Source organism: Anolis carolinensis, chromosome 3, assembly GCF_035594765.1.
Source record: "Anolis carolinensis isolate JA03-04 chromosome 3, rAnoCar3.1.pri, whole genome shotgun sequence".
Taxonomy (NCBI): Eukaryota; Metazoa; Chordata; class Lepidosauria; order Squamata; family Dactyloidae; genus Anolis; species Anolis carolinensis.
This window is the reverse complement of record NC_085843.1, coordinates 7,763,337-7,775,581: the sequence shown is the minus strand read 5'-3', so window position 1 is coordinate 7,775,581 and position 12,245 is coordinate 7,763,337. Positions and strand designations below refer to the sequence as shown.

Genomic DNA, 12,245 nt, shown 5'->3' with positions numbered 1-12,245 from the left:
CAGGTTGGGAATCACTGACCTAGAAGATTGATATAGAGCAGGTTGTTGTTGTTGTTGTTGTTGGTCTGGATGCTACAGTGACTGATGAACAAATGACTTTTACTACACAGAATTTCTTTGGAGGACCTAGGAAATGCCTAGAAAGGGCATCTCTTTTGGCATCACTGGGTTCTCCCATGTGATCCTGTGGTCAACATCCATCTGAAGCTTGCCATAGAATCTTTGATTCAGAAAATGTCCAAAGATGACCTATTTTGTCAGACCTGGATAAATGGAACTTATTTATTCTGAGGATATGGGGTCATACTTTAGATCAGGGGTCCTCAAACCTTTTAAGTGGAGGGCCGGTTCACAGTCCCTCAGACTGTTGGGGGGGCAGACTATGATGAAATAGTCCAAAATTAGAATTGTTGTTGTTGTGTGCCTTCAAGTCGTTTTAGACTTAGGTCAACCCTAGGTCTAAAGTTTAGGACAGAGGCCAAGTAAATGACCTTGGAAGGCCTCATCCGGCCCACGGGCCTTAGTTTGCGGACTCCAGCTTTAGATAGATGCATCTTCTGGAAAGTTTTTAAATTTGTAGAAAATTGCCATTGCTCTACATGAGAGTTGGATACTTACCCGAATGTGTGGGTAATAACCTTTCTAGGAAACTCTAGTGTAATTTTGTGGTATGCTTCCATTGGAAGTCATTCATTTCAATAGTGGTAAGTCTCAAATGTATCCCCTACAGATATGGGAATTGTACATCATCATCGTAATTTACTTATTTCCCAACTTTCCCCCAACATTGGAACTCCATGCAGCTTATAATTATAAAAAAGCCCACGGTTGCTGAATACCTACAGAAAATGAACGTGAAAATGGAGTTGCACTGTTCACAGTGTTAAATGAATGTACACATTAGGACTTATCTAGCTCCTGCTTACATTCTTAGTGTGGAAGTTTGAAGAGGGAATATACATCTATGGTTCGTGTGTTTACTCTTGCACACCGAAAATTGAAAGATGGCAATATAAATGTATGCTGCTCTGTCTTTGTGATATTCTGGAGCACTTTCCGAATGGGTCCTGATAATAACTCCAGTCTTCTCTCTTGTTCTCTGTCTCCAGGTACTGGGTCCAGCATCCTTTCTGCTCTTCAGGATCTGTCCTGGCTGTCCAAGTCCAAGGTCGAGAAGCAACTACAGGTGATCTCGGTGCTGCAATGGGTGCTGTCCTTCCTCATCATGGGTAAGAAAGAAAGTTGGGGCTCTGGAAGAAAGTTGGGGTACTGTTGGGACTGGTTTAAGGTTTCTCCACATTTGTCATTGAGGAGCTGCCCGCTTAAACTTCCCTTCCATTTGCTCTTCCAGTGCCATCATGTGCATCTATTTCTGCAAAGTAAATTGTATTCAACGAGCATTGGGGTGCATCTGCTCTGTAGAGTTTGATGCAGTTTGACATCACCTTTTTCCTTGAAAATATTTTACTTTATTTACTTATTTCAAAACATTTTCATATAGTTGCCTCAATTACATCATTATCCCCAGATCTATAGTCTTCCTACATCATTCACTTAGTGTTATAAAAATACAGCTCTGTCAGTGCTATGACTTCTACTAATTCTAAGTTTATCAATTACATATCATTATTGTAATATATTTTCTAGTTATGGGGGCCCCGGTGGCGCAGTGTGTTAAAGCGCTTAGCTGCTGAACTCGCTGACCGAAATGTCGTAGGTTCAAATCCAGCTGTTAGTCCCAGCTTCTGCCAACCTAGCAGTTTGAAAACATGCCAATGTGAGTAGATCAATAGGTACCACTCGGGTGGGAAGGTAACGGTGCTCCATGCAGTCATGCCGACCACATGACCTTGGAGGTGTCTATGAACAACGCCAGCTCTTCGGCTTAGAAATGGAGATGAGCACCAACCCCCAGAGTCAGACATGACTGGACTTAATGCCAAGGGGTAACCTTTATCTTTCTTTACCTTTATCTTTCTAGTTATTCCTCCGCTATCTTTTTTGGTTGTTTGGTGGTTTGAATTCACTGTTACTTTTACACATGAAGCTAAGAAATGGTCTCCATATGCTATCGAATAGATATAATTTTATTTCTCCTTTTGCTAATCTTTAATTTATAGGTTAGCTTTTCCGACAGGGCTATGAAATTCTGGGAGTTGTAGTTTGGTGAGGCACCAGCTCTTTCTGGCAGAAAAGGCTTAACCACCTTGTAAAACTAAAGCTCCCATGATCCCATAGCATTGAGCCATGGCATTCAAGTGGTGTCAAACTGCATTAATTATACCATGTAGATGTACCCCTAGGTGATCCAGTTCTCAAACCACTACATAACGCCTAAATTATCAGGGCTAGAGTTTAGGAGGAAATTCTGCTTGCCAGAATCCCTTCAGGCCCAAAACAGTAATGTGTTCATGTGCATAACCAAAAATCTAGCCATGTTCATCTAACAGTGCAAAGAGAGTGCTCCTTCCTGCAAAAAGCTTTGAAAAATCTTTATTTATTAGATATCTCCCAGATTCTGCCTCCCGGAGGCATGTCCTTGGGGCGAATGGGTGAAACGCTTTTGCTCCTTTTCAATTGGATTAGAAACTGCCTAGTAAGCAGGTAGTGCTAGATAAATAAGCGGGATGTTTTTGCAAATGCCAGGAGGGCAAACATGGTTGTTGCTGACCTAGTATGACAACCTGAGGTCACCCAGTGGTGCTTATCGGTGGCCCGGAGTTTCCTTTTATGGAAGCTTTTAAACGGAAGCTGGATGGCCATCTGCCAGGAGGGCTTTGATGGTACCTTCCTTCATGGCAGAATTAGTTTGGACTGGATGGCCCTTGGGGTCTTCTTTGAGTTCTTCAGATTCTCTGATTCTAAATGTGCATACTATGGTTTATCTGCCATCATTCTATTAATGCCGTCATCTCCATATGCCATTTTTAGTGCAGTGGTTATGCAGAAAGTATTCTTGGTTTTCGGGGAAAAGTCTCCATAGCAACTAAAATGTTTTTCGAATAGCCTGTATCAAAGCCTGCTACGTAAGACTGTCAAGATCCCATATCCCATTAAGCCACCTTTAATATGTTATGGCCATGTTTCCCTGTGAAGCTGTTGCTCTCTTTAAATAGTTTGACTACTTCCAATCACAGTGAGAGTTTGTGCTGAATCGTTGTTTTAAAGTGGTATCGATCTTCATTAATTCTACAGCCTGCCTTGCATGTGTGGTTTATGATGTCTGTATTGTCATGGTTTGCAAAAGCACTGTGCTGTGTGGGTGTTAACTGGAAAATGAAATGCATGAAGCCGATTGGCAGAGCCTGCAAGAACCTGGGGATTGATTTGATATTGTTTCTGTTCTGCTGCTGCAGAACCAGTTTTGACAAGTTTTTCAGTGTTGACTGAGTACTGCTGGTGAAGAGAGCAGTGTCCTTCTCTGAAGCAGATTTATGGGCTGAGAAAGGACTGTTTATGACTGTGGATTTCTGTAAGTGACCAGAGGGACCATTGTAAATACTACTGGTTTTTTTTCTTGATTTCTTAGAATTAGTAAAATTCCTATATTTTTTGTTCCGAAAACCTGAGTGGCATGTTATTATTCGCGGGCACACGTAAGAGCTTCAATTTATCATCAATCAATTCCTCAACATGTATCTCATAAATATGGCTCTACCTAAAACAGAGGAACATCAATTTCGAGTTTGGGTTTGAAGTCCATGTTATGCATTAACAAAAATGAGACGTAGATCTTGTTGTGTGCCTGATTGTGAGGTTTTCTTGGCAAGATTTGTTCACCCAGTGGGTTTCTAGGATTGAATAAGGATTCAAACCCTGCTCTTTAGAGTCCTAACCCAATGCACAAATGACTACCTCAAGCTGGCTTTAGATGGGCTTTATTTTTCAAATTATGGACCAAGCTGTGACAGCAGATTTGTGGTTAAAACTATAACACGTTAGCACATCGATACTGTTGAATTAATGGCATTTAACTCTAGTTTAGCTGCTACATTTCAATGTTATGGAACACGGGGGTTTTAGTTTTACATGTTCTTTTGCTTTCTTTATCAAAGAGTGCTGGTGCCTTGGCAAACTACAACTCCCAGGATTCCATAGCATTGAGCCATGGTGATTAAACTGGTGTCAGGCTGCATTCATGGGTTCTGCGCCCCTAACCTCAGAAAATGTGGAGAATCCTATTTTCTTGTTTATGTGAGTCTAAATGTATTCCCCATATGCAAAGATAAAACTCAGGGACTGGGGATCTATGGCAGAATTCTGTACTACTACTACTACTACTACTACTAATCTAATCTAATACTATTACTACTAAAATAAGTGAGTGCAAGAGGAAAATGTGGGGTTTGGGTACAGAGTGTTTACAAAGTGTGCAAAGACACCCGAAACTCCCATTTCTATGTTCAATTGATGACTTAAACCAAGCATAAGTTTGCTGAGTTGGAGGAGAGAAGGTTTATTAACACTACACTATAAAATTAGTGCAGTTATGTCTGAATGTTATGGAGTCCTGAGTGTTTTTGTTCATTGAGGCCACAGCACTCTTTGGCAGAGAAGGCAACAGACCATGTAAAACAGTATTTCTCAACCTGAGGGTTGGGACCCCTTGGGGGGCCATGAGGGGTTGTCTATGGGATCGCCAAAGACTGTCAGAAAACATGAATTTGTGATGGTCTTAGGAACCCTTTTGACAGAGAAAGCTGAAGATCTCTCCACCTGTCCTTTTCCTTTTTGAAAACAGATGGCGAATCTTACCACCAAAAGCCCAATTTGCCCAATTCTATCATTGGTGGGGTTCAAGGGGCTCTTTGATTGTAGGTGAACTATAAATCCCAGCAACTACAATTCCCAAATGTCAAGGTCTATTTTCCCCATGCTCCACCAGTGTTCAAAATTGGGAATATTAAATATTCAGTTCCAAGTTTGGTCCAGATCCATCATTGTTTGGAGTCCACAGTTCTCTTGAGATGTAGGTGAACTACAACTCCAAAACTCAAGGTCAGTGCCCACCAAACTCTTTGATTGTAGGTTAACTATAAATCCCAGCAACTACAATTCCCAAATGTCAAGGTCTATTTTCCCCATGCTCCACCAGTGTTCAAAATTGGGAATATTAAATATTCAGTTCCAAGTTTGGTCCAGATCCATCATTGTTTGGAGTCCACAGTTCTCTTGAGATGTAGGTGAACTACAACTCCAAAACTCAAGGTCAGTGCCCACCAAACTCTTTGATTGTAGGTTAACTATAAATCCCAGCAACTACAACTCCCAAATGACAAAATAAATCTCCCCCAACCTCACCAGTATTCACATATGGGTGTATTGGGTATTTGCCAAATTTGGTCCAGTGAATGAAAATACTTCCTGCATATCAGATATTTACATTAACAATTCATAACAGTAGCCAAATTACAATTATGAAGTAGCAACAAAAATAATTTTATGGTTGGGGGTCACCACAGCATGAGGAACTGTATTAAGGGGTCACGGCATTAGGAAGGTTGAGGACCACTGATGTAAAGCTACACCTCCTAGGATTCCCTAGCATTGAGCTATGGCAGTTAACTGCATTTATTTTACTTTGTAGATCAAGCATGGGCAAACTTGGGCCCTCCAGGTGTTTTGGACTTCAACTCCCACAATTCCTAACAGCCTACTGGCTGTTAGGAATTGTGGAAGTTGAAGTCCAAAACACCTGGAGGGCCCATGTTTGCCCATGCCTAGTATAGATGCACTATGATTGCTTCTGTATGAAGATACTACAAGTAACTTGGGAGCTTTTCTTGGCCGGAGCTGCCTGGAAGGCTTAGGGGCCGATGTGATGTCCCTTAATCCGTAAACAACGAAATCCGATTGAGCTCAGGGTGGAGGGGAAATCCTTAAAGCAAGGTTCAAAAGGCAAATAATACGTGTGTGTCTCTGTGTGTGCATTTGTATGCCCAAACAAATCCCTTCTTAGCGAAACGAGTTAATTCGCCTTCTTTCCCCTCCGACTCCAGGTGTGGCTTGCACAGTCATCCTCATGTACATTCTGTGCACAGACTGTTGGGTCATCGCAGCCGTCTATTTGGTGTGGCTGGTGTTTGACTGGAACACTCCCAAAAAAGGTAAGATAGGCATCAAAAACATTAATTTACAACCTTGTGAATGTATCAGGTTATAACTGTTGGAATGGATGGCCCTTGGGGGGTCTCTTCGTACTCTGTTTCTGATTCCTCCTGGGAGGTGAGGCTGTGCTGTAACATTTTTCTGCACTTCTGCCTGTCATTAGTATTATCTGTCTGTCCTTATCTGGTATCTTCTTAAAACCTGTGCATTGGGAAGCAATGACCTGAATTCTATGGTAATCCCTGCTAGAGTAAGCCCATTGAATGAATAGGTGAATGAATGAATGGTGAGTTAACACTTACATAAATTCCACTGATTTAATGGGTTTGCTCTAGTTGGAACCATACATTGAGGCCAGTGAATTCTTTAATCGTGTCAAGCAGACAACAAATGATTCCCCCAGGCAGGAAGCAGCCAGGCTTTGAAGCTGGAAGGCAATTCAGTGCTAATCAAGGTGGCCAGTTGCAATATTCTCACTTGAGTCCTTTCTCTCACCCTGGACATCCCAAAGATATATAAACCCATTTGCCTAGTTTCTAACAGACCTCACAACCTCCGAGGATGCCTGCCATAGATGTGGGCGAAACGTCAGGAGATAATGCTTCTGGAACATGGCCAGACAGCCCAGAAAACTCACAGCAACCCAGACTTCACACTGTTTGGGCACCTTGGAGATATTTTGGAGCCTCTCCATTATAGAACTAATGCAGTTTGAAACCACTTTAAATACCATGGCTCAGTGATATAGAATCCTGAGTGTTGTAGCTTTGCAAGGATTTTGGCTTTCTCTGTCAAAGGAAGGTGGTGCTTCCCCAAACTACAACTCCCAGGATTCCTTAGCTTTGAGATATAGCAGTTCAAGTGGTGACAAACTGCATTAATTCTACAACATAGTTGTGCCCCATGACTCCCATCTGCAATAGGCACCATGATCCATGACTGGGCTTTATGGAATTAGAGTTGGAAGAGACCCCAAGGGCCATCTAGTCCAACCCCCTTCTGACAGATGACCATCCAGTGTGTGCTTTAAAACCTCCAGAGAATGTAAGGCAGCATACTCATTGTTGAACCACTCTTACCACCAGTGATGTTTATGCAGCTGTAATCTAAAAAACAGGGATCAGATATGGACAAAAGCTGCATGTGGTCTCCAACACTATTTTTGCTACACTTCTCCTGCCTTTTTGAATGGGTGAATTGACTCCATTGGAAGGCTTATTGTACTAGCTTATCCTGCACTTCTCTTTTTGGGATTACCCTCCCTTTTCTGACATGCTCTTGTTTCTTATTTCCCTGACAGGAGGAAGGAGATCTCAGTGGGTCAGAAACTGGGCTGTGTGGAGATACTTCCGGGATTACTTCCCAGTCCGAGTGAGTATGGCGATGTATTCTTAAACTGCAACATATTCCCCAAGAGGACTTTGTCTGAATGTCTTGGATTGAGCCAGAAGGATAGTTCCCAATGGTCCTCTTTCTTTGTTCTGGAGACAAGTGACCAGTGGGGAGCCACATTTGGGTTTTGTCCTGGGCCATTCGACATCTTTATCAATGACTTGGATGACGGAATAGAGGGTATACCACTCATATTTGGAAATAACCACAATTTTGGAGGCAAAGCTTATACCTCAGAGGACAGAATCAGGATCCAAAAGGACCTGAACAGAATATGAAATCCTTGGATACGAAGGCCCAACTGTATTGGCCATTTTTCTGCTTCTGAACCTGTACTTCTGCCTGTGAGATTGGTTGCCCTGTGGATGAACTAGAACTCCTTATCAAAGGGCGTCATTTGTCTGAAGTGTGTTTACTTGCAGTTTCTTCCCTGCACTTTTGCTGCAGCTGATTTGTTTTGGTGCAGGTTGGCACCGATCTCCCCGGTTTTATAGCCCAGTTACCAAAGGTACTGATCTCATCCCAGACATCCATAATCTCTTGCTGCTGATGACAACATCATTTGGATCTAAAGGTCTCTGATTGTATTGATTCTCTTTGTGTGGAACTTGTTTCTAGATTTGCTTGGCTTGCAAAGAAACTCTCAAGGTTTCATCAGCTTGATTTCTTTGTGCTTCCAAGGATTTATTATGGGTAGCTAATGGTGCATCAAATCAGTTTTGAACTATGGCAACCTTCAAGACAAGCTATTAATAGTCTGCTCAGGTCTTGCAAACACAGGAGCATTTCTTTCTTTATTGGGTCTGTCCATCAACAATACAATCTTCATTTCTTTCTGCTATCTTCCATTACAGTGCAATCCCAGTATCCATAGGATTAGTACTTGTAGTTTCATTTATCCACGTCAAACAAAATATGTCTTTAGGCATTTTCTATGTCCTCCAGGACACCTCTATGTTATTCATGGGCCAGACGTCCTTTATTTCAATAGGGTTCATTATTATCTTTAGTTTCATGTATCCATGTGAACACCTGGAACATCTTCCCCATAGATATGGGGGCCATACTGTGTTGTCTTTCTAGTAAGTCATGTCATATCATGACCTATCCAAAGTATCAGATTCTGTTCAGTCATTTGGCATCTTACTGCAGGTTGAGCCTTTATCCGGAATTCTTTGCAGATATGAAAAAAGCACAGATAATCCTCTCCATATTAAATGATAACAGTGTGAACCCACATATTTCACTATGTCCATGTTCGTATTGTTGCCATTTAAGAATATGGTATATAGGGGAGGAGGTTAATATGGAGGAGAGCACAGAGATACCTGTTTTTGGATTCTGTGTCCTGCAGGGAATGTGATATCACATCCTGATTTGTGCAAATGCCTTGTCTGGACAATAATTACTTTTGAGTTTATTAAGAAAATGAGAAGAACTATGGATAAGAGAAACTGCATATAACGGTTCTGCAGATATGGGGATTCTGTATGAAAATAAGAAAATGTTGCCTTTACTCCTTACAAGTGTGCCCAGAAGCTATATAAAAGCAAAGGCGGAGGAGGTAGGAGGCTCTGCTCATAGGATTCTTAATCTTCCCAATGATCTGTTTTGCTTGGGTACTTCTCCATGCTTGTTTTCGATTTTTTAAGGTTTGGATTTTGGCTCATGGCTCCTAACCTTGTACATTATAGTCCTCCCTTTTGAACAGGGCACGTGGATCCCTATCAGGTGGATGTGACCCCTACTAGGTCAGCATGTGAAACATTTAAAAATACCTTTCCCTTGGAATCGTGATTATAGGGAAGTGTTTTTGTTTGTAACTGACTTCTCTTTCCAACACTGAGGGCAAGACACTGGAATAGTTAAATTGTATGCAGAAACTGGAAGAACACCCATGTACTGTATTTGTAGTCTAACAAGAGCGGGATGTCCCGTGAAACCATTATTGGAACAATGTTGCCGTTTCAGCATTCATGATAAATAGCTTAGATAATCTATCTCAAAGGAGGAGGAGATTGGAGGCGGTCATTGGGTTAGATATTACTTTTCTCCCAGCGCCAACTTTTTGCATAACGGAGCCCAATATAACCTTTTGGCTCAAATTGGGAAGAGCTTCAAGGCTAAGCCTGGTCCAAGGTCTTTAACTATTAGGACAGAGATGGGAAGGATGTGATTCTCCCAATCTAGAATCCCTCACAATTCTTGATGCTGGCAATGGAAGCTCAGATTCAGAAATCTTTTACTGGCCTTCTATCAAATATCCCAAAATGCAGCAGTAGATTGGGTTTCTCTGCTTCTGGCCATTCTGTATCTCCATGGTATATCTGTATATTGTTTTCATGCTTCAAGGACTGTCTTGGATTACAGTATACACATAGTCTTCTTAAGTCCAGTTGTAAGCCTCAGCCACATTACAGTTGTCTTTCTACATTAGCAGTTACTTTATTTGCTGGTTTTTATTTTCACAGAGGATATGTGTCACTAACCCCAGCAAATGGGAAGGACTGACTGTACATTTATTTCTAAATGTCAGTTTTGTAAATCTCATTGATTCAGTGGGTCCCTTGCAGTCAGGGCTTAGCAAATAGATTTGAGCCTTAAACATGCAATATGGGGAGAGGCCTTTGGGCAAACTTGCATGAGTCTTTGCAGTGAATAAACCTTACAAAGCAAAACATTTCCTCATCCATCCTTCTGTCTAACTCTTAACAATGAGGGAACTATTCTATTTAGCCACTCCAGTTCGAGCTACCCATCTATAGCCATACTTACCAATCATCTGTGTATCTCTCTCAGCAATCAAGAGCAGTTCTATTTAGCCACTTCAGAGCTACCCAATTATCTATCTGTCCATCTTTCTCTTAACAACCAGAGAGCAATTCTATTTAGCCACTTCAGATCTATCCATAATTCTCTTAACAACCAGAGAGCAATTCTATTTTACCATTCTAGATCTATCTGCGTGCCCTGGCTGGCTGGCTGTCCATTCGTCCAACCAACCAACCAGAGAGCAATTCCGTTTTACAATTCAAGTTTTATCTATCTGTCTTTCTGTCCATCCATCTGTCCGTCTGTTCAACCAGCCAACTTGAGAGCAATTCTACTTAGCAACTCCATCTGTTGCTTTCTGCATTGTTGAGATTCAAAAACCCAAGTAATTGAGAGAAAAGAAACAATACAGGGCTTGTGAACCTTCAGGCATGAAAGCTGAGCTTCACAACAAAGATCAAGTTACTTTCCCAACTTGGATGACTTTTCCTTGCCTTGCTCTCTGTTGCGTCGCCCAGGTGAACAGTTTTCGCTCACAATGCTGGGGAGCTGGTGGAAACTATAGCAGAGGGTTTTAAAAAAAATTCTCCCTCTGACTTTGAAAATGATTCCCAAGGAAAAACCAAACTTTGAGGTTCATTTTGGAAGGTTGTGGGTGAGCCAGTGTAGTCTTGTGGTTTGAGCATGGGACCCAACTATGGAGACCAGGGTTCAGTTTCCCACTCAGCCATAGAAACCCATTGGGTGACATTACTCTCAACCTTAGGAAGAAAAATATATATATGATAGGTCCACTGGGATTACCACAAGTAAGAAACTACTTGAAGGAACATAACAACATGTTTATTTGCTGTGGACTTTGGTCTGAATGTTTTTAAAAAGGTGTTCAACAGTGTTGAGTATTTCAAGGCTGGAGTACTCCAGGTAGCCTAGTGAATGTTGAGGGCTGACTGTATTTTTAAAAAATTCATTTTAACAAATTGCACACAAGCCAGCAAGATTTAATTGGTGGGCAGTTTAAGGTGCATTAAATAAACAAATGTCTCCTTTATAACATTTTATTCAACATTGTGCTGCTGAAAATGATTTCATTCCCTCTAGTTCTCATTTTATACCATTGGATTTCCATATGATTTCACTGCAATTTTATGGGATATTGCCTTCTTAATTTACAACCATTGCAAAATTGTATGTTGTCTACAGGCAGATAAGAAATATGAGAACAATAATACCAGCTGAGTATCCTTTATCCGCAATGCTTGAGAACAGAAGTTAGGGATTTCATTAAAAAAAATTGGAAGACCTGTACATTCTCATTATACAGTAGAGTCTCACTTATCCAAGACTCGCTTATCCAAGGTTCTGGATTATCCAAGGCATTTTTGTAGTCAATGTTTTCAATATATCATGATATTTTGGTGCTAAATTTGTAAATACAGTAATTACAACATAACATTATTGAGTATTGAATTACTTTTTATGTCAAATTTGTTGTATAACATGATGTTTTGGTGCTTAATTTGTAAAATCATAACCTAATTTGATGTTTAATAGGCTTTTCCTTAATCCATCCTTATTATCCAAGATACTCGCTTATCCAATGTTCTGCCGGCCCGTTTAGCTTGGATAAGTGAGACTCTACTGTACTTACATAATGAGATATCTTAGCAGTAAGACCCAAATCTAAACATGGAATTCATTTATGTTTCATATACACTTTATATACATAGCCTGAAGATTGTTATACAATAAGATTAACAAATCTCTTTGTGCATGAAACAAAGTATATGTACATTGAGCCATCAGAGAGCAAAGATGTCACTGTCTCAACCACACATGTGGGCAATTTTGGAGTATTTCTGAAATTCTGCATAAGAGATACTTGACCTGCATCGTGCATGGATTACTCTACATTTTATCTGTGTTTCATTTTCAACATGAGGGGAGGACCTTTACATTCTGCTTGAAGTAAC

At 40.9% G+C, this 12,245-nt stretch overlaps 1 protein-coding gene across 1 annotated transcript in view; it reads left to right on the top strand.

Annotated features, from left to right (window-relative positions):
* dgat2 (diacylglycerol O-acyltransferase 2) overlaps positions 1 to 12,245 on the top strand; it is a 41,941-nt gene that overhangs the window by 19,504 nt on the left and 10,192 nt on the right. Inside the window, exons 2-4 of the mRNA XM_062974465.1 lie at positions 1,110 to 1,229; positions 6,000 to 6,107; positions 7,409 to 7,479. Coding sequence (XP_062830535.1) covers positions 1,110 to 1,229; positions 6,000 to 6,107; positions 7,409 to 7,479 — 299 coding nt within the window. The remainder of the gene's footprint in view (positions 1 to 1,109; positions 1,230 to 5,999; positions 6,108 to 7,408; positions 7,480 to 12,245) is intronic.